Genomic DNA, 23,283 nt, shown 5'->3' with positions numbered 1-23,283 from the left:
AACATTTTTTTAATGTGAGAAATTCGTACATGGTGTTTTTGCACAGTCTAATTGTCGAAATTTCTCAACTGAGTACAGTGTCGAGATCGTAATCATTGTCTGCAACAAAAATTCCAATTTTTTTTCCATTTTCATATATTTTCCTTGCACATAAACCCATGAAGACTCGAAAAAATTGCGAAATTCTATATTTACAGTATTCTTCTTCTTTGGAAGCGTTTTTTTTTTCAAACTCGCTAAAAATTTACAATTTCGCAATTTTTTCGGATTTTTATAGGTTCATATGGAAGGAGAATATATGAAAATGAGAAAATAATTTGGAATTTCCGTTTCAGACAATAATTACGATCTCCACATTGTACACAGCTGAGATATTTGGACAATCAGACTTTGCCCGAAAACCATATACAAATAAGTATTTCTCACATTAAAACAACGTTTTTGTCCTATTGAAATATCTTTGGAACTATACCGAAAAGTTCGCTGTCCTGAGTTATTACCGTCGATCCTAAAAACATTCCCGAAAACAATCGATTTTTTTGACTCCCTAAAGCAGGACCCCCTTAAACTAGTAAATTTTTTTCCAACTTTGAAATTCATCCACTTTTCTCCAAGGTCGAGTTACCTATCAGAAAAAACAAATCTCATGGAATCAATGAGAACGAAATGCAAAAATGTTCATAAATCTCCTGCCAAATTTGGAGCCTACAATAGGGTCGAGATGACATTGAATAAAAAGCGTTTGTTTACAAGCATTGTCATCGAAGCGTGGCAGCAAATAGGGTGCTTCTCAGGAATCGCCCTTTATTCAGTACGTCACGAATCCATTGTATATACGGGTTATGCTATTGAACGTGATGTTTAGAGTCACTCGATGTGCGGTGGTGGCCGAGGAGAGAACCCGGGAAATTAGGTCGGCCGGTTAGGGATATTCTGAGACGTGTCATCCAGGTAGCTCATTAACAACGAGGGGCTTGAAACCGCTAACCAATCAAGCCCGGACCATTGCTGGATCCAGATTGCTGTACATATCTGGACAGGCACGCTCTTCACTTATACCCAAGCAGAGGGGAAAACACCGCGATGGGCTCATTAACCGCAAGCTGCACGAGTTCTGATTGCACCCACTAGATATACGACGTCTTGTCCTTCCCTTCACGCATGACATCGGGTGCGTGGTTATTGCTTCACTGTAAACAACGTTCGATCGACTGAACCGGTAGATTTAAAGTTTTTTATTTTTATCTCAGTTGCGACGATACTTTGCTCTGGATAAACCAAAGAAATTTTTAGACGTCTCTGGTCTATAGTTCACACTGAAAAAAAGGATCGGTAAATTAAAAAAAAATTAAAAAAAAAATTGAATTGTTTCAACTCACTGATTCGGTTCATTTGAAAAGGACATTTTTTTTTTAATTTGCATCCACATTTGATTGATCCAACAAAACATTAATGAAATTTGGTTATTTAATTTGTAGTTTCAACCAGATTAAAAATAATTCTCCTATATTTTTGTTGTTGATTTAGGTATTGAAAATATATGAAGTAATTCATTGATCGATTTTGTTAGATCAACTATTACGTGTTCAAGTTTAACTAAATTTGTCAATTTCAACACATTTTCGTCAATCGCATTTGGTGAGTTAAATTGACCAATTCTTTTTTTCAGTACATCTGCAAGATGCTGAGATCGAGCCGAGGGAATGAGTGCTTTTCCTAATACTGAAGTACACTAGGAAAAAAAAAGTCATTGAAATGACGAAATGTGGCATTAAAGGGTGCCAATGAAATATGTGTTCATCACATGGCATGATTAAACGAACGAAAGAGTTTCAGATCAAACTGCAGATTCATTCTTGAATGAAGAAAACTCTTCCAATAAAATCAATTGCGTTATTGAATCAACAATTTTTTTTCTTTGCAGTGTACTTTGCAGTGGAAACTGCAAACAAGTCTAATAAAGAGAAAAAGATTTTTTGCCACATGAACTCTGATATGGAGTCAAAAGGTAGAAAATGCAGTTGTTTTCCAAGGAGGTTCGACTGACAGCAAACAGTGAACGAGTGTTTATGAAATTTTGTATATGAAAAAAGTATACCAAGACGGCTGTCTTGATAGATTTTCGTTGATTCGTCATTTCACTAAACTTGTTGTAGTCGATGACTTTTTCAGGTTGAATTCTACCCGAGGATTGTTATTCCTCCAAATCGTTCTTTTTGGCAAATCTCAGCGTTTTTCACTGCCAGTCTCAATTCCACTTTTGTCTGTTTTTATATTCCCTATAGAACCAGCTTTTATCTTCCTAGTTGAAGCGGATGCTGCCAGAATCAAATGGAAAGGAATAAGAACGTTCCAGGACATGAAAACATCATTAAAAAAGTAAATAGAAAAACAGATGATGGTTGTAACAAGGGTAACGAGGGTAACATCGACGCCGAAGGGAACGAAATTCGCCCGCAGCTCCAACGACGCTTTACTGCCACGTCAAAGTTTGTCTTTTTGTTTTAACCTCGACTGTATCTTGGGTAGTTTCTTGAAAAACTGCATCGTTAATTTTACTCCTGCAACAATCTCCTCCGCTTGCTCTCAATGCAGAAACTGCTAATCTGCCGAAAAAATTGTGGACACCATTGCTAGTAACGGAGATAAACAATGTGCTGCATCGCCGTCAGATATAAGTCCTCACAATACTGACATGTAAAATCCCAGTTGTGCTTCCAAGCTCATCAAGGCTACACATGCACAACACGGTGTCTGTACGTGCCTTAAAACATAAAATTCCACATGGCTATTTCATCCTACCCCATGGGCTACTCCATGCGACGTAAAGAATTGATCAATCATCAAAGTGGGACCATTTAGCACACTTCCCCAAGCATCAACTCCTTCAGTGTCAGTTTTTAAATTTCTGTTAAAATCATTAATCGATAATATTATTTTTATTTTAATTTGATGTCATTTCAGTCATTTACGTACAGTTTATTCTCATAATCGTTTTTTCTTATTAAACGAAATTCTCACGATCTACAGCTGCGAATCAATAATAGACTTTTGTGTAGAGTGATTAAGGTATTTCTTTCACATGAGCGAATTTTTTGGTAGCAAAAATTGGGGCACTCGAAATTCAGGTGATTCCTAACCTCCGAGAAGTCGCGGTTACACAGGAAAAGCTTTTGTTTCTGCCATTTTTCCAACTTCTATCCTTAATATCTCTTTTCAAGCATTCGGTAACTCTTTATTCCCATCGTCGCTATGAATTTCGTAAATCGCATGTACTTTTACTTCACCGTAATTTAAAATCAGTCGCTTGAAGAATATTCGGGCTCGCGAGCTTTAAAAGCTGTGGATCGAGTCCAATTATGAAAAACGAATAACTCGATGATGCTTCATTGATGAGTGTCATAAATTTAATAAAAAAAGTGAAACAGTCACAATTTATGATCGACATGGAACGACCGATGCAGTTATAAAAGGTGCATGTATCACAGTTCTACAGCCCTTCGTATACAATGTTTGATTGTCTCGCTCTGACTCAACGCGGGGTATCTAGCGTTGCATCCATATGCAGATCCTCATTGATATGACAACATTTACATACTGCATATTCGGTCTGGACCATACTCATCACTGATGCAACGGAATGGACCCGCGAGAGCAACCCGTGGATAGAAATTTCTCTCGCTCTCCTCGTCTCTTTCTCTCTTCAGGTCGATCTATGTATCTTTGGTAACTTGTCCCCATTCCCCATTGTTGGCTTACCAACCACCAGTGCGTTTGATTGACATTATTGCTCGGGCCGCTGACACCAGATTACATTTCTATTTGCATACATTCGCGGAATCGCTTTAATCCTCCGGGCGTGACTCTCGCGGTCACCTTCTCCCTTGCCCCCTTCGTTTAATCTCCGAAATATCAGAGCCAGGAGCGAGGGCTTTATGGTGCTTCGTCCCTTTCCGCAATCGGAAGAGTTTCCCTTTTCATTTTCACTAATGGCCAACCGTTGACAAATAAAATAATAATTGCAAAAACACTGTTTTCGAAACATGAGAGCTCGACTGCACAGTGGCGCGGTGTTGCGAGCGTTGGATTCGCCAACGGTAATTCAATCATTGACGGGGATTCAGTGGAAAGGGAAAATCTGCCTCCAATTCCGCAGCATCCAAAATTACATCTTTTTCAAAGCCCACTTTTCGAATTTTTCGTCAATTTAATTTGACACAATAGTCAAGAGCGACTTTATTCTACTTTCCATACCAGAAGATGGAAACCCTCTACGTGACGATGATCGAAGGTCTTTACGAACACTTCCAAGGTCTCCTCTTTTCAAGCAGTGAATAATGATAATCCATCGAACGTACTACACCATAATAAAGTATGATGCGTAAATCGGTGTTTCCCTGTAATCTCCGCGGGACCTGCGATTCTAAAAGAGTGATTTTGTAAAGGGTTAATCTGGCGAATCGATCCGGCCGATTTGCGTCACGTCCAAAAGAACAATGGCGAACGGGAGGAGAGGAAACAAGGGTTGAAAAAAGGGAAGAAGGCGGCGGGGACAGCGGCGCGGATCGTTGTGAGAGCGAAAGCATTGACAACTAAGATAATACGCGCGTGTCCTCGCTGACACGCACTTTGTGGTTTGCCCTTTATTAATGAACCCGTAACTCGACTGTGAAATATTAACCCATAAGCTCTCTCGCATAAGAGCCTCTAAATTGTGCGGGCACTTTTGTCAATGGGAAAATCTACGTATGCAGATATTTGCGTACATTATTGTGGGCACGTCAAGCCACTGGGCACGTTGGCCAATAATTTATGAAAAATCAAACGACCGGGGATATGCGTACCACTCGAACCGAGAGTAATCGTGGGCGTTGAAAAAAATGTTCAACCGCCTCGTTTGCTGACAATAATACCGCGGTTTTTCGCATGTTATGAATTGGCTCGTTCATTCGTCCTTTTTCGTTGACGTTGCGAAAAGTTCTCATGGAGTTATATGCGTTAAAAGATCTTTCTATGGGTGATAAAAATAATACGAATAAAGCGGGCATTTTTTTAGTCTTGTTGCTATACTGAAATATTTTCTTGCGGTTTCTGTATCAGAGGAGCAACATAAAAAACATTTACTAACGATTTCACCTCTATTTTTAAAAAAAAAAGTGTGATCGCGCATTCTCTGTAGCTTGAAAAACTACTACAAAGGCGAATAAAATGTGTGCCGAGTGCGAACGTGACAATTACGGGTTTTATTAATCCCTGGATGAGTCAAATACACCGAAGACAGAGTTCAGGTTTCAGACTCCGGAAGATTAATCGTATAATAAATGTTGGCGTGTGCTGAAACTTGATTCCGCATTACATTGAGCTATTTGTAAAGTGAGATATTGGACTTATATTAATTCGATAATTAAGGGGGGTCCTGCTTTAGAAAGTCAAAAAATCGATTGTTTTTGGGAATGTTTTTAGGATAGACGGAAATAACTCAACATAGCGAACTTTTCGGTATCGTTTCAAGGATATTTCACGAGTACAAAAAAAATTTTTTAATGTTAGAAATACTTATTTGTTTATGGTTTTTGCGCGAAGTCTGATTGTGAAAATTCTTCAGCTGTGTACGATGTGGAGATCGTAATTATTGTCTGAAACGAAAATTCCAAATTATTTTTCCATTTCCATAAATTTTCCTTCCATATGAACCTATAAAAAGTCGAAAAAATTGCGAAATTCTATATTTACAGAATGTACAGCTTCTTCTTTAGAAGCGGTGTTTTTCAAACCCACTAAAAATACAGAGTTTCACAATTTTTTTGACTTTCCAAAGCAGGAGCTCCCTTAAGAACATTCTTTCAAGTAGATTGAAAGATCAAAGTTACTCAAGATGAATCCCATCAATTTTACGCAGTGCCAAATCACGAGTCAACAATTTAATCAACTCTCCGAATCGGTGGCATACAAATACGTGTTTGAAATATTATCTTGGAGCATAATTGATTTGAGCGTTCAAATAATCGTAATTGATTACCGGTTTGGAGTGGATCGCGTGACTGGTGGCCGCGAATCGAAAACCTCGTCGCAGCTTCGTCGTCTTTGCGATCGAATTTTTTTCATCACGTTCTTTCGAATCTCTTTTTTTTTTTATCGTACTCGCATACGACTCACACGCCAATCACGACGCAAATATAATGAATCATTATCGGCCTCGACACTCGCCGACGCAGTTCGATAACGTATGCTGCAACATAAAAAAAAATCGAGAATAAAGAACCGTCGTCGCACCGAAGCGGTTGGCGTCATGCCGTCTACCGTTTTGACACGGTATCTTCAGCGATTAGCTCTCATTCTTCAAATGTTCCCCTCTCTTTCCCTCTCTTTCCATAATACTTTTTTTTCCTTATCTCTCGTTCAATTTTTTCCCTCGACTTCTGGCAGTTATTTATTCAATATATCTGTCGTTTTTTCCCATCTGTTTTCAGATGTTTATTCTTCTTTTTCTACGATACACCTTGACAACGGGGTTAACGAGCTCGAAGATTGTTCAGTTACTTTTTTACACCTTACGCCTGGGTACACAAAGTTAACACAATTTTTCTTCTTGATTTCTGCTCACGCTCACGGGCTTTCGATCTACAGTCGGAGCTTCGATCGGCAAAACTCTCGTTCAGCATTGTTTGCACGCAAAAAATGAGAGTAAAATTGCACAACCAGGCGAGAATATCTTTGAGAATTGATCCTCATATTTGAGAAAAAGATTAAAAAAAGAAAACTTGTTGATCCGTGAATCATTCACGGGCATCGGTCCCATTTATTATCCACCACACGCTAATCCGTATATTTAGGTCGATCTTTTTTATCACTTATCTATAATATTTCTTATCGTTCGACCTACCGCAACGGAAGAGTGTTATTTCACGAGGGAATTTTCCATTGATCCATTAAACCGCGACGTTCATGACGATTGCCGCTGAACATTGTTCAGCTTGCAGCGATTAAAATTTTGGAATTTAAGGTAGATCATGCCCGAAGGATCGTATTTTATGGGTGTCCAAATTGGGTCGATTCTCACTTCCTAATTAAAGATATTATCACTCTAAATTAATGTCAGAGCTATTAATTCGAAATTGTAAATACATTTTTTCAACTCATTTATTGGCGAATGAAATTACAAGCCATTAATTAATCGGAGATTCATCACTGACTGAACCCAAAATTTTATCTGTCCCTGGATAAAATGCTATAGTTCTTCATGTAAAAAATCGCATTAGAGAGCGCAAAAGGTAATGGATCTAGAAAAAAGCATTAATGAAAAAACAGAAAGCTATGACAGGAATGGGCCAAGTCAAGAAGAAACAAAATGTCGAAATAAGCAAATGTAAAGTTATACGAGTGTTCAATATCAATTTCGACCAATCTTTAACGTAACATATCTTTACTACTAGTAAAACAATCGTCTCGAATTTTTTCTCAAATCTTCATTTTACACTTCATTGTTATTCTGTGTACTTTTTTATAAACTGTAATATGGAAAGATAAACGATTTTTTACGCATTGTCTCTATAATCCTGTGTATATTTTTCTTTATATTTAAACACGTTTATATAAATAACTCATAAGACGAACCCTTTAAAATTTGATATACGTGTCAGTCGACTACCCACTTAAGAAGGGTGGATCACGAAATCAGAATAATCAGAATTTGATAAAATTTGATGATAACATTCTTTGGCATCAAGTATACGAATACAATTTTTTTCAAATTTTTTTACCACACTGTTATCAAATAATTGAGCGTTAAATCGAAATTCTCATGCACGAGATGTATAATGTAAACTCTATGCTTATACACGTGAACTTTAGTGTTCAATTACTCGAGAGCTATGTGCTAGAAAAATCCAAAATAATGTACGTTGTCTTATATATTTTTAAAGAATACATTTACCAAATTTTCTTAAACTCTTGTCATTTTGAAATTCTTCATATTTTTAACATGGTTTAGCATAGCAACATTGTATCGTCGCGATCCGTCCTCCTTAAATTCTGTGTAAATTTCAAGACTTTCTTAAGAAAATCGTTTCATGCATGAGCTACCTTAATGAAAATTAAGACTGTAGCTTTGAGGTTTCCTCGAAATCATAAAAGGGAAGTTTTCCTATGTGCAATCGATAACATACGATCGTTCTCGTTTCCCGGCGGATAATTAATTTCACCTCAAAATCAGTGCTCGATGAATGGCGATGAACGAAGATCCCCGCAAAGCTATATCAATCGATGAAAATGGGAGCTCTTTAGATACGACGTGCACGCATGCACTCGCGAGAATCACTTTCATCAATTAATAACTGTCGAATAAAATCTTCTGCCGACTTGCTCGACGAGCCCTGACGTAAACGTGCACGAGTATACATAATTATATACACATAGCGGTTCGTCTTGCATGACGTTGGCAAAAAATGTATAAAGACACAGCGACGATTCGTCGCAGTTGAAGGGAGGGAAGAAAAAGGCTCGTGCGAAATTCCACACCTTCGCGCGCGCGTTACTCACAGTCGTTTGTTTCCCTCGCACCAGAACGGTTCACGCCCCAAAATTTGCATTCGGGCCCCCTGGCCATTCGGAATTATTTTCCTCCCCCTTCTTCTCTATTTAACTCTCATTCTCGACGCATCTCCTTCCTGCACTTTCTTTCCTTATTCTCACATCTCCACAGTTTTCTACACATTTATAAAAACGAATATACCGGATGTGTAGAAATTCGTGCACAAATGACGGCGAGCAGACAAATCGTTCGAGTCCCAGTGAAAACGGTCCTTTGGCATTTTCCTCGCCGAGCAATGGTTCGCGAGATATTTGCCCGTCGATGAAGAACCAATCGAGAGCGCCGGGGCGTGGCGAACGTGGCGTACCCGCGCCCCTCATTGGTCAGAACTTTCCCATTGAATTATCTCGTCAACGCTGCATCCCACAGAAAAGTGCACAAATAATAATCCCCTCAGAATTTGACGAGCTGTTCGCTCGAAAAATTACGAGATCAAACTTCAGGACACCGGGTATAGCCTTACGTAGAGTTCGTTAGCACAGCGCAAGTCACAATCCGGAACAACGATCCCGGTGTTCCGTTGGACGTGTATGAGTTACGAGTCAAAGGGTTGAATTATGAACGAAATTATTCGAGCGCTGAATTTATATGTACCGGGCAAGCGTAACAGACGACTACGAGGACAACGACTTAAATATCTCTTTCCTCCGTTTCACCCTCGTCCACATACTTCCACCGCGAGATCGTGTGATATTAATCGCCATGACAATTTCCCATTCTACCCTCTTGTCTTTTGCACTGGTGTAGAAAAAAAAACGATCAACTCGCGTGGGTCTTTATGCGCGGACTAAAATACAGGTAGTTATCGAACCCTCGTGTCTTTACGACGAATAATGACGGAAAAATTGCCTCACAAGCCAATTGCTTTTTGCTTCCTCCAAAAGGATTTTCTTCCAAACAACGTTTTGCCTCTCAACGATGACGACATTGATAAATATTCTTGCTCGAATTGTGCTCAATCGTTAGAGATCTCATCTCGAGCCAATTAATTATCGAAATGCTGAGGAGCGTATGCAAATATTATTCACCGCCCAAATTACAGTAAAATCTGTTTGCCACAAGCTCACGCGTGTACATATCTGCCAGATCGATTGATACAACACACGTATAATCATAGCCGCGTAATATTGATCGATATCGAAACGTTGTCTTAAGAGCGAGGATTTCTCGACGTTTGTATAGCCGGGCATCGAGCTACCGACTAATTATAGCATGCTGATTACTCGCGCTGTACATCTGGAATACATTTACACGGTGCATAAGGGAAAGCTCTACAATTACTGGTTATCTCTTCCAGGATTAGCTTCCTATATAATAATCAATAATTTGTCAAATGAGAGGTTGTCCGAAGGACAGTTTAAGCCGCAATTCTCAAACGGAAATTTCACATTTCATTTCTGCTTTAAATATTCAATATCAACATTTATTTTTAATCTAGACATAAAATTCAATAATCCAAGTAATTTCGTTGTTTTTTAAATCGAAATAATAACATTGAAAAATTCTTCTTTCCCCTTCATTTTTGTTGAAATGATTTCTTTCCTCGGATTTTTTGAATTCGAGGCAACTTCGCACTATAAAAATTCGAGGAATTTCTTTTTTTATGAGTCGCATAAACAATATTCGTTTCCGCGTGCATTTCGAACACTCGCTTCGTTTCCATGGGCTTACGTATCGGATAATATTTAAGTGCGGCATTCTAATCTCGACATACGTTTCATATCACACATATATTTGCCAGATTTGCGACTATTATGAGCGGGGCACGTGCCTTTTCTAATGTTACAGACGCAAGACTCCCGAGCGCATATAATTGGCTCGCTGTACACCCGAGGGCGCTAATCCACGTCACGTAAGTGGCAAAACTTATGAGAGTTGTGTCGTTTTATGTCGTGGCCGGCCGAGCACATTTTACGTGTACGTCTTTTCGCTTGACCACAGACATTTCTCTCTTCATATTACAGCCCCGTGTATACATGTGTGTATCTCCGAGATATAAGATCTCGTGCGATTATTTTATCGAGATTGAGAATGAGAGCCGAGTCTCTGGGCGCGAACAGCGTTGCAGCTTGGGCACAATGGAAAAGAGATTAATGCTTGAGAATGTTGATTGAGAAGCATTGTTCCATTTCCCCATCACAATAATCAACGATTATTTCGTAACTTGGTACAGCGCCGGAGCAATTCAAATGTCGATGCAAATGATGAATGAAATAATGAGCATTCACTAAAATAAGTTGCTGATTAAGAATTCACATTTAGACCAATAATTAACGACTGCTCAGCAATCTGGTGTCGGATTTGCAATTACAATCAAAATGTTGACTCGAATTTCAGAAACAACTCAATTGCTGTAAATCATTTATTGAAGCACACGGAGAGAATTAAATTTTGAAAATTACCGTGAGCGCAACGATAGCGCAGTGACGAGCTGCAATCCACGATATTATTATGAATAAACAATGAAGTTTCCTATAAGTTAAATAATATTTACATATTTATTGTTCCAAGTAGGAACTTTTGTCAGAGTATTTAGTAAATTTTGACGTCCTATCCGCAATATTTACCGTTACAAAATCGAAAATTCTGCAAAATATTTAAAATTTTACAGTGCGTTACAGGAATTGATATTTTTCAAATATATCGCGGTAAATTTTACAGTGAATTTCACCCTCGATATTATCGTTTAATTTTCTCCGTGCAGCACATGCAGCAGGAAATGAAATAGAGATACTACGAAAGAAAAATATGCTGGAGAACTCCACGAATAATTGACAATCGATATTCGCATCTGTTGCTTAAGGTGGTTCCTCCACGAGACAGTTAAATTAGGAAATTATTTATATTTGGCATACGTATTGTTTAACATATGAACACACCTATATAAAATTTTAACAAGTTTCACCATCTCGAACCCGAGATATATGTAATTGAAGTTGACTCAATTAACACGTAATATATGGACTATGCATAGGCAAACAGTACATTATTAATTCTACCGCTAGTACTAAAATTAGGAAGTTTATAAAAAACGAGGAGGAGTTAGAGCAGGATATCATAGATATTGTGAAAAAAAATCAAGGTGATTGACCATCTAGTTTGACAGATATAGTCACGATAAGTACGAAGGTTTAGGCTGCATACGATATATTTTGCAAGCGAACAAGCGAATGTCGTCTGTATAGGCAACCTTTTCTGTGTGTTGAAGCGTAGCACGGATAGTTCCGTCAAAAAATTTACTCGCTATGTCAGATCAAAAATACTTTTAGAATAAATTTTACGAAAGCAAATGATATTTGTGTACTATATCTGCTGGCACCGAGTACGTATATAGGCTCTTTACAAAGTTATTAATTACGATCCGAACGAATTATCAACCCTTTTAATATGCAGACGGTACATAATTTTTGGTTGGGGCTGTCGTAGGGGATCGACCTTAAATTCGCAATGATAAGTAACTTGGATACACCAAAGATTGCGATTTCATTTGAACTAGTTTTCAGTAGCTATTAAAATGGCCATAGAACCTCAACGAAATCTCCATATGAATAGCAAGGAGCGAGAAAGATGAAAGGATACTTGGATGAGTGAATAAAAATCACGATTATTAGTATCGTAGATTTTATTCGAAGGGACGGTACGACGAGCCGTGAAAAGTCGAGCGACTAATGCAGCAAATAATTTGCAAGGCACTACTCAAGGTGGGGGAATTAGTGAAAATTACGTGGAGTAGGGATGAAGGGTGGTTAACCCAGAGCGAGCAGAAGGAGAGACAAAAATAGGAGAGTTATAGAGAAATGCTGGGAAAAGGGGCACGGGGTGGTCTGGGGGCGGTTATAAGAGAGGCATATAATTACAGGACGCTTAAATGGCAGATCCGAGCTTGCACGCGTCGCTATTATGATGCATGGGAGTCGAATTTCAACCCCATAGACTAGCCACATAGCCACCGCTTCACTTTTCCTCTTCAACTCCAATAATCCTGGCTCTCTTTCTCTCCCTCTTTCTATTTCGCATTCGCACCCCTCTGGCCCCGCGAACCTCCGAGCCTTCCATCTTTCCCTCCTTCGTTATACCGTGTGTTTTGTCCGCTTAATAATACCCCGCACTACGAGCAAAGTGCGGGAGCAGCTCTGTATATACGCCACTGACACCATATAATCACCGCATACATGCCAATGTCTCCTTCATGATTCATCCCTATTGCATATATTCAATGTCGAAGGCTCGATGAGAAAAAAATATAATAAAATCGCCAAGTATCCGCGTTTTTTTCGCCGTCTACTCGTAGGATTTTTTGTGTAGGGTGACGCACACTAAGGCGCTCACTTTCGATCCCATCATTCCTGACATTTTTATCGGACAAAGTTTCAGGTGCGTATTGCACTTTTTATTTCTTTCTCAAAAAACGTTCTTCTGGAATTTTCTTCAATTTCACGTGTAAATATTTGTTACAGAGGGTGCTACGAGGAATCGAAATAATTCAATGGGCCATTCGCCAACTATTGTACAATCACATGTTTTTTTTTTGTTTTTTTGTTTTTTTTGGATCTTTAGTTCCCACGGAGTGTCAAATTATGGATGCGAGAATTATGCAAAAACTTGGAATATCGTTTGAGAGCGTGCGAATTTGGTTTTTCTCATGCTTTTACTACCGCCTGTCCTATATTTCTGTGAGCTTTTACCGATCCTTTATCGATCCTGGAAGGGAAGGTTTATTCTTGCTGCTACGTCTCGAGACTCTATTTTCTCTTCTATGGAGTTCCTATTATATGCAAAGACGTCGAATATGAAAGCGTGCGAAAGAAGGAAGAAGATATATCGATGTCTCGCATGGATATATAACAAGAGGAGAAGAAGAGAGTCATAAAGGCTTCTTGGAGGGCGAGCGATCTTTCCATCCTCGAGTTTAGCGATCGTTCCACGCGGTTTTATACGCGAAATATCGTGCTGGCTCGAGCACTCGGAGCTATGAGCTTCGAGCTCCTTCTGCCACGCCGATGGATTCAAGGGAAACACTTGGAAAATATGATAAAACTACTTTTTACGGTGTATACGTATATTTATCGACGGGCTTTTCTCCTTCAACAAGTTAGGGACAATCCTGTGGTCACGAGAGCAGAACGAGAACCTCTAATCGACCTAAAGCCTAAAACGATCCCCCCCTTCAGACGGATTTTATGTGCCTTAGGAGAATTACCAGTGGAAAACAGAACTCTACGGAATCGCATATAATTTGTACATAGATATACATTTGACATGCTAACCACTCGAGAATTCTACCAGTTTATTTGCAGAAGCTTCTCACAGATGTTTCCCATCGCATTTCAAACTTTATGTCATTCCTTCACATTCAAATATTTCCTTTTGTTTCGATAGATGCAGTGGATTAATAACGTAAACCGATTAGGAACCCAGCACTTTAGGATATTGGCGAAACGAGAAACAATGGAAAAACGAGAGAAAATCGTCAAGAATACCTGTTTGGATGAAGAGCGGAGAACCCAACTCCGAGGACATTTTGTATGATTTGACAGCTCTACATAGAGCTATTGATATGTGAAAATAGAGCTGTTACATAGTGCTGTTAATAACACATGAAAAAAAACTTCAGTGAGTGTTGTTATTACATATCATCGGTAGAAAAAAATTCACTTGCTTTGAATCACTTCGAAACTGAAAACTTTTACCGCCACACAGCCATATTTCGAAGGCAACAATTTCTGGAGGATTATTCACCTTGAATACGCCACTGAAAAAAATGATAAGGTACATTATCGACTATTTACGAAGTCGCTCTGTTCAATGGTGTATTTTGAATTAGGCTAAAATCCTTTTTTTGTTATATATTTTTACAATATAAAGCAACACCGTAGCAATTTTCGAGGTCCGTTTTTTATTCATTCCATGATTCGTGCAAGTGCAAATTGAGGGTAAAATTGTTAAGAAAAATTGTCCAGTTGCCCGAGTATTATTTACATTTTATGATGAGAACGGGGGTTTTTTTTTTTTTTTTTATAGATAACATGCGTTTCTACCTGATATCGAAGATTTTTCGGGTTGCTGATCACAAATGTGCTTGGAAAATTGATCGACGTAAACAATATGTTCGAACAAATTTTAAGAAAAAATGAAAATTTTTCATAATGGTTTTCAGAAGCCTAATAAATGTTCTTCGATTCTATGTAAAGTCTCTTTGCTGATCGGTTTTGTTGAAAGTTTACCATCCCTTTTTTCTGTGTATTAATTGCATACAAACATTCGTACCTGCATTTATACCATTGGCAGTGGCTTGATTGACATTCGATCAGCTGACTAATACTAAAACGCTGGTCGAACTCTAGGTCTTCCGTAGAAGAGAGCGAGTCAAGTTCAGTAAAGTTTTTTATTTCGTAGGGATTTCATTCTCTACGAAAATAAATAAGTGGCATATCCGTGAAATTTTTTCTACGAATGACATGCAACACTCACCGTAGTTTTTTTTTCACGCATGTTATTCTTATGGAAAATCGAAGAATGTTGGAGCAAATAATTTTATTTCAAGCCGTCTTGTTGGCTAGCTTTATCTTTTGATATAATACGAAGAAAAATGCTCGTGGAGCAGGCCAGAAAAAAATATCGATTCTTCCCAACACATCCTAATTGTGACAGCACAATTTTCCAGCAGCGAATTACGCATTTCAACAGTAGAATAGTCGGAAGTAGCTCACTTTCGTGTGTATTTCCTTGTTTTGCCGCTCGAAGTGTTTCAATTTTCTCGAAAGCCAAGCTCCTACTCTCTCACAATAGCTGTCTCTGTTTTTCGTCTGTTAAATTCGTCTTGCTTTTCCTCGTATTTGTTACGACGCTTCTCCAGTCTTTCCTTCTAAACTTACCTCTTGTTCTCATCCATTTTAAGTTAGGATACTTTGCCTCCTGCTTTTAATTCAGCCATGAGAGTTTCACGTTGCCCAAGGCTAATTACCGTTACGAGGACCGAACGATCAACAGGAACAGCATAGAGCCTACTTCGTTACTCTAACTAGCAGACAATTCGTTTAGCATGTACCGACAGACGCAGCTGCGAAATGAACGTATATATTATGTAATGGTGGAACAGGTAAAGTCCTGAGATAATCCTTATGCCATTCCTCTTCTTCTTATGCAGAGTTCATTATTTCCATCAAAACTGTCAAGGATCCCCGACACCCTTCTCAGTTTCAGCGAATATAAACATTTCATTGCCCTCAGTTTTCCTAACTTTCTTCCAAGCCAGTACAGTGAATATCTCAATCTTCTCTGCTATTTGAATTTAATTCTTGATGAATCTCTATTGACGTTAACGTATCAGACTTCATCCCAGGCGGGGTTGTTTCCCGGCTAATCCTCCGGGCATTATACATGCCTGCCTCCGTTCTCGTGTGTCACCGTGTTTTAAAACTTGCTATATGTTGTACGGCCACCTCTTTTCGGACATGGTGGTGGTCACGTGTTTGGTTTTCCTCTCAAATTCATCGGCTTTGGGTGTGCGGTGCGTGTATTCGGTACTATTATACCGCATCGTTCAGGATACAATCGAAAACTCGTACGATGTGTGTATGGGGTGAAAAAAAAATAAAGAGAGAAGAAAAAAGTGAATCCTCGGGTGCGTCGATGATGCGAAAATACTGGCACGCGGCCTCTCATCTCTCTGCCCATCGCGCGGGGATTGATCCGCGCCACGTGCCCTCAATGCAGCAATCAACGTGGCTGAGTGACGGCGTGGTCGTACACCGAGCCACCCCCAACCTCCACTTTCGATGTTACCCGGCTTCGTATTGCTTCGGGACTAATGCTTTATTTATGAACGATTCGAAAAAAGCGGTCACTCGTATTGCCGTTTCCTACCCTCTTCCTTCGTCTCTCTTCCCTTTTTTCCCTGCATCTCCGATCGCGCTGTTTCCATCGCGTGTACGACGCGGAGCATCGAGGAAATGAGATGAAGAAGAAAAAAAACGAATGCATGAGATTCTTTTGTTGGCTTGCTCGAGCCACTTATCGAGGATCCTCTGACCGGTCCAACGAGAATCCGCCGCCGTCTCGAAATATTGAAAAGAAAGCTGTCCCCGTGCGTCCGAGAGTGAGAGCGAAAGAGAGCAGGGAAACGCCGTTTTCAATGCAGCTATTTTATTCCGGATTTCTCGAGGGTGTGAAATGAATTTTTATGCCTATCAAATTATCCTGTCCGGCACAGCACCCCAGGGAAACTGGAGATCCGCCACCAATTTTCTAATCTCCAGTTTATTTTCGACCTCTGTGTGGGGGAGTTAAGGCTCTCCGATAAAGGGAACATATGGTGAGACGCTCATGCGATCCGACGTTGGCCCATTGCGCTCTATTTCACCAGTTGGATCTACGCGAACCTTTTTTAAGTCACACCAATAGCCTATGGAATAATGCTAAATTAATTCGCTTATTGGGACGGCCAAACGAGATAAGTTCTCCATGCCCCCTTTGCCATTTTATATTAATTTAATATCACGCATTATCCTCTTTCATGGCATCCCAGAAGGATCGGCTAGAATGCCGATCCGGGCGACTTCCCAGTTTAATCCAATCCCTCGTAGATTCGTTGAGGATTTGCCACCATGTTGTCTCTTTATTTATCGCTGCAAACACTGCACTGTAGCACCCAACAGCCTTCCTTTTCCTCGTGTGCAGTCGTACAGCCACATGAACACACACCTGCTACGGGAGGATGTGATTTGTAGAGTTCGTTCACCTGCGGGACACTTTCTATTTCTTCTTTTTTTGTTACGACGGATTAGTCGCTACAGCAGTCATTTGGGTCTGGGGGATAGTCCTTTGTCAGGGTGTTCGCGAGGCCCACAGCACCACAGGAGCTCTTTTCCCCTGCTCCAACTGGTGTATCATATAGATATAAAGCCCCCTATAAACTTATAATACACCGCAGCGCACCTCCGATGTTAAAGCTCCTTTGCATCGTTTCCAATTCCGCCGGATTTGTTTCAGCACTTGGGGTGTGGTAAGCCGACATTTGAACCAGGCTACACTGTTCCTGGACCCTCGCCACCCCTCAATTATCCATCACTCTTGCACTTGCACGACGTTTTTAGGCCTGAACACCTTACAACTTTCTTCGGGCTCGTTGTTTCTGTACTTATTGCCGTAATAACGAGGAATTATCGCTCACAATACCGACGCCAGGTGGTCTCTTTGGTATCACGCTGTCAAGAATATCAGCGGCTCAATGCAATTTTTATTCTGCATCACTAGCAGCATCTCTGTCTTGAGTCTCCATTAAAATGGGAACTTTCAGGTATTTTGATGTGCAAAGTGACATCAGCAATTCAGCTTTGTTTCGCATGGAAGTTTAGGTGAAAAGTCGTTGATGCCCATCGACATTGGAATAGAGGCTGTTTAATAAATGTATTAATTCAAACTCGAGAACGGCATAAGTATGCAGCTATTGATGATAGTACAGACGCCTCAACGAAACTCAAGTACCCGGCTGTGTACACAGCATTTTATGCTATGTCTCGACTTTGACATGAAGTACCAACGACGTTGTTCAAACAAGTATCAAGCCGAAAAGCGGCGGTGAAGCTTCGTCCATAGGTGAAAGGCAGCATGTAATTATTTTCTCCTCTCTGGCGTATAATTTAGGGTGTAGACTTTGGTGGAAAAGGGGAGGATCTCTCCGTCACCGTCCCTCGGTGACGACTATACAGGAGGCAGCGAACAGCCAGTACCAGCTTCGGGGGGCTATAGAACAGACAGCGGGAAAGGCAGAGACAGAGAGCCCGGAGGGGCGTTTGGCATGGACAGCGCCAAGTGGGGTGCAACTGACAGCGGAAGACAATTAGCTTTCTGATACATAAATGCATGCTATCGCTTGTCATGCTTACCGCGAAATCGTATCAACTCGTTTCGGACTCTGTCGATATATTCTTCTATACAGACTTAAGATTCCTTAATTATTTTTGCTTGCACGTATGCATGTTGATACAATGAGAGAATGTTGGTGATAAATACAGTACGAGGAATTGTAATTGAGCACTTGAATTAAGTGGCTTTTATGTAGGTTATGTTTCCCTTATCAGAGATGAGCACCAGCTTCTTCTTCTTTTTTCTTAGCCTATGCTTGTTGAACGGCTTTCTTGTCACCCCGGACCAAGGAGACCCTGGCAAGTGGGTGTAGTCAAAGTCTATATCCGGATCATATTTGATCGGTACGCATTCATGTGCATCAAGGTTCCAGAATTCCCCTTCTAGGCAGGACTGTTGGGGATAATCTTCTCCCTCTTTGAGCACAAAGAGCAAGTAATTTTTTGAGGTTAACAGTGGCACGTGGTGATAAAGTTTGAGTATTATAAAAAGTGGAAAAATTGAAACTAACCAGGAGGCCGGAATTTGTGGGTTGTCCCAACCATTACCTCAGGGTCCGGACCGGTAAATGGAGGAGGAGTGAATCCTTGCATACCGGAAATCGTGCTTTTTCCATTGTCATAAAATGACGTAGAAAGTTGACCTCCTGGGAGAAACCCAGGATGCTGGGTATACCCTTGATATTCCCCGGGTCCTGAGGCCTCTCCAAGTCCCGGATGACCTCCAGACCCTGGGTGTGCTCCCGGTTCGGGGTGTGATCCGGGACCTGGATGATCTCCAACTTCTGGCTGTTGCTCAAATCCTTGGTGATCGCCCACTTCTGGATGTTGCCCTGGTCCTGGGTATTGTTCAGGTCCTGGATGATCTTCAGTTTCTGGGTGTTGTCCATTTCCTGGCTGTTGTTCAGGTCCTGGGTGATCTCCAATTCCTGGCTGTTGTTCGGGTCCCGGACGTTTTGTAACGTCTTGGTAGTGAGGAATCGAAGAATTCCCGTGTCCGTCAGAACCTGTTGATGCTCCGTTAGAAATCAGAATCGCACAAAATGGTAGCGTCGCAAGTACCCCCGGTGGTATGAAATACAGCTTTCCCCCGCACAGCTTTAGAATCCTTTTGGGCGGTCCTTGTCGCAGGCACTCAGGAGTCAAACAAATTATTTTTGTTGGAACTGGCCGAATCGGACGCACTAATGGCATGAAGCCGGGGTACATGGGCATCATTCCCATGCTGGGCGGGAACCCAAGGCCAAAAGGATTCGGTGATCGCGGAGGGAAAAGAAATGGCGGTTTCTGCAGAAAACCTGGCATTCCCCCTGGCATTCCCATGAATCCCATCGAGCGACCAGCATAGGGAATCTGTTCAAGAACAGTGATCATCCGTCGGCACAACATGAGTCAAACTGTTAGATAACAAATTATAAAGATATTCATACACGACGATTATTGAAGGCAAAAGGCTGTCCAGGCATGAAAGACCTTTTCCCATCTCTATTGACACTGCTTGCTTGCCTCTCACTTTGATTAATGTCACGAAGCTCGGAAAAGTGTGATTGAAATTCACCGCTCGTGTTCTGATCTACGAATTCGAAGATTTTTATGTATTCACAAGAGCAATTATAGTTAATGAATTACTTGTACCTTTTGAAGGGATCGCGGGTTGTTCACGATCGATGTCGAATTCTTGAATTTGTTGTGCTTCTTGCGGCGACCGTTTAATGTTTTGCCGAGCTTTATGGTTCTTTGTAAATCTTGTCCGCTGCGGACGATTTAAAGATCGGAAATCCCGATTCTGCCATTCATCTGAAATAATGGTTGAGGCTACAAGGAGAGCTCTATCAATTGCGGTTGATGGTCTGATGACATTCATGAAAAGAGACGCGAGAGGAACGGGTGTTGGAATTACGCATGCTGCATATTTTTGACAACGAATTTATTAGTTTTCGCAGAATTTTAACAAATAGGTATCGTGACCTATCGTCATACATGTAATACCGAAACATACATAATCCCATTACACCTCTCACAATGGAAATAAATTCCGAAGTATGACGGATGAACTGAAGAAGAAGAAATATGAATGTCCTTAATTTTGACAGTGTCATTGATCGCCTTAACAAGTCAAAATTGTGAACCTTGGAATCCTGTGACATCGAGACCTGGTTGTTGTTCGTCATCGATTCTTAAAACCTGATTCAAAGTCGTTGAGAGCTGTCTTTTTTCACCCGTGCGATCAATGCATATTATTTCGCATGGTACGGTCTCTGACAAATCGATGGTCGGTTGATCAGGTGTCATAAGGGTACTGAGCTTCCGAGAGTGCAGAAGAATTTGACTGAACTGCACAGGGGTGCCTTTGGAATCATGGCAAACCATGTCGCAAGGATGAACAACTTGGAGATCCAGTCTGGCCCTATCGTTCGGAAAAAGTTCTGCGAGGTTGATCATGCTGAAGCTCTCGAAGTTGACCGGTTCTGGACCATGATCGTTGGCGAAACTCCGTCTCAAAGCTTTGCTGTAATTTTCGGAAAAGAGTTTCGAAAATGCCACGTTTATCTGGACTTTTTGGCCGTCCGGGAATGTGTACGTTGATATCGTCTCATTGATAGGATCTTCGGGAAGATATAATCTGCCTTTTCGTGATCCCGTTGCTTGTGGAAACTGCCTATTTTGAATCTGCATCGAAGGATTCAACGAATACAACAGATTTGACTCTGGATCGTTCCTGTCCTAGGTAAATACAAATCACGAGTGAGTTTGATCGAAATAAAAGCAAGAGAACGAGCAGTTTGTTATGAAATCTCTGAATCATCGTACCTGAGGAAAGAATGGAGAATTCTGATAATCATTTGCAGTGTCGGAAAAAGGCATCAGGGATTTAGAAACCCGATTCAGGGACTGTTCTCCTCGAAGTGGCTCTTGAGGAAAAGTGATCTTGTCAGATTCGTTGTACTCTTTTTTAACGGAAAATAAATTTTTCATATAGTCTCGGCTGAGTGATCCAGCTAAGCTATCGAACTTAAGTTCTCCAGTACCAGTGCGGTCAGATTCAGGTCCAGAAATTCCTGGGGGTGGCGCTGGTTGTCGCCTAAGATTGCCCCGATAGTAACTCCCTTGATAACCCGAGCCACGAACGTTGCCAAAAAATCGGAAAAATCCGCCGTTGTGGTTGTTTAAATAATCAATTAGTTCGGCGCTGCTCCTCGGGCACTTTGGATATTGGCGGTAACAGATATTCGGATTTCCTCGATTGGCGTAGCCCATCAAAGCTGATTTTCCGAAACTCAACAGCGGCGAAGTTTCGCCAGTTTCGAGAGTGGTTAATAGACTGAAAATTGAACATCTTGAGTAGCTTAAATTAAGTTCACCACGAAAAACTGACATGGTGGATCCAACGGATCGAAACCTCGTACCTGATCAACGAGTTGCCTCCATCGTAACCTTGTCTGTAGCCCGCATTACCTGGTACAACGCCCGTAGCCACTTCGCACAGAATTCGAGACACACATTTGAGATCATCGTACTGAGAAATCGAAGCTAAAGCTTCGAAAAGTCTTGCACCTACACCTCCGGGTAAACGGTTAGGTTGATCGACTCCGGACGAGTATTTTGATCCTCCATCGTAATATCCTGATTGGCCTGATTGGTACGAAGCTGAATCTGGAAATACCTGAAGAGAAACAAATTAAACATGTCACCCCCCTCGATTCCGTCAACGCGATATTGGCCCGAGGTCAACTAGCACTCACCCGAGAAGGCCTTCGCTCGTAGTAGCTTTGGAAGTCATTTGTCTGTCTTCGTGGGTATTGATAATCTGTTGATAAATAAGCTGGACTTTTTTTAGGGTTGGGGAAGAAATAATCTTCGGAAGCACGGCCGATCCTCGATCGGGAAACTGCTGCGGAGGCCAGCTCGTTCATACACCTTTTTCATCAATTCAGAGAGCAGCTTTTACATTTACCACACAAATGTGAGATTTCATGGATGAAAACTTGTGGTTTTACTCACTGCACCAAATTCGTGATGTTGTATATTTTTTCTGTACTTAGGAAATCACAATAACGTGATGCAATGGCCTCCATGCTGGAGTCTGGCTCTTCTCGCGGTCGGGTTATAGCCTCGGCGAACTGAGTTTGGATAAGTAAAATCAAAGTAAGAGCGAAACAGCCCCGAATGAGTGAAACGTTTCGCGATGCTCTCATCCGCAGACACGATTTCGCGATGTCGTTCGTCTCTTCCATTTTCGCGTTTCCATGAAATATTTTCATCTTTCTTCGGACCCCATCAACTTGTTTCATCGGCGACTGACGCTCGAAATAGCGGTTTTTTCCAACGGAGAGCTCGAGGGTTAATCAACAAGCTGCCATTCGACGACAATTAATTTGCCATGCTTCGATCAACACTCGTTACGAACACCGATCAGCAATAAAACGATCGTAGAAGTTAATTTTGCAGTCGTGGTGCAACGATTTGGCGGCAAAAAGTCAATGATTCCCCGGGCAAATAAAAACCGTTTCTTTACTTTTATAGTCCATTAATCGCGAGAATAGAAATTTTATTTGCTAATTCCAAGTATCAATGATCAACGGATCGAAGTGTTCTGCTTCAAATTGAAGATATTCGAAAAATTTCAAAGTAAGAACCAATTTTACGTCATTGGACGAACCACTCGAAAGGCGCGGAGTAACTGGTACGACCGCGAGTTCGTTTGCGGCATCGAAGCCGGAGTGAGATAGGCGTGGGACGAGACCTAATAGCGTCATCATCGTTGGTCCACTCTCTCTTTGACTCCGCGGGACCTACATTTCTCCAGGTTGAAATCCGCGCAAATCA

General features: G+C 40.9%; 2 protein-coding genes across 4 annotated transcripts; both read right to left on the bottom strand.

The window, feature by feature from the left end:
- Nucleotides 1-18,598: 18,598 nt before the first annotated feature.
- On the bottom strand, nucleotides 18,599-19,776 carry LOC122414856 (calcium-binding protein P-like). Its single transcript, XM_043426459.1, has 2 exons — nucleotides 18,969-19,776; nucleotides 18,599-18,873 (listed from the first exon to the last, which is right to left on the bottom strand). Exons 1-2 carry the CDS (start codon nucleotides 19,771-19,773, stop codon nucleotides 18,635-18,637), a joined length of 1,044 nt encoding a protein of 347 aa, XP_043282394.1. The 5' UTR covers nucleotides 19,774-19,776; the 3' UTR covers nucleotides 18,599-18,634.
- Nucleotides 19,777-20,395: 619 nt separating this feature from the next.
- Nucleotides 20,396-23,249, bottom strand: LOC122414770 (uncharacterized). Of its 3 annotated transcripts, none has more exons than XM_043426348.1 (6): nucleotides 22,459-23,249; nucleotides 22,200-22,374; nucleotides 21,864-22,120; nucleotides 21,486-21,778; nucleotides 21,268-21,404; nucleotides 20,396-21,180 (listed from the first exon to the last, which is right to left on the bottom strand). In XM_043426348.1, exons 1-6 carry the CDS (start codon nucleotides 22,746-22,748, stop codon nucleotides 20,572-20,574), a joined length of 1,761 nt encoding a protein of 586 aa, XP_043282283.1. In that variant the 5' UTR covers nucleotides 22,749-23,249; the 3' UTR covers nucleotides 20,396-20,571. The 3 variants fall into 3 exon arrangements, with proteins under 3 accessions (XP_043282283.1, XP_043282284.1, XP_043282282.1); XM_043426349.1 differs by having other exon boundaries at nucleotides 21,268-21,368; XM_043426347.1 differs by having other exon boundaries at nucleotides 21,268-21,778.
- Between the last annotated feature and the right edge of the window lie 34 nt (nucleotides 23,250-23,283).

Source organism: Venturia canescens, chromosome 8 (genome assembly GCF_019457755.1).
Source record: "Venturia canescens isolate UGA chromosome 8, ASM1945775v1, whole genome shotgun sequence".
Lineage (NCBI taxonomy): Eukaryota > Metazoa > Arthropoda > Insecta > Hymenoptera > Ichneumonidae > Venturia > Venturia canescens.
This window is presented reverse-complemented; position numbering and strand designations above follow the sequence as displayed.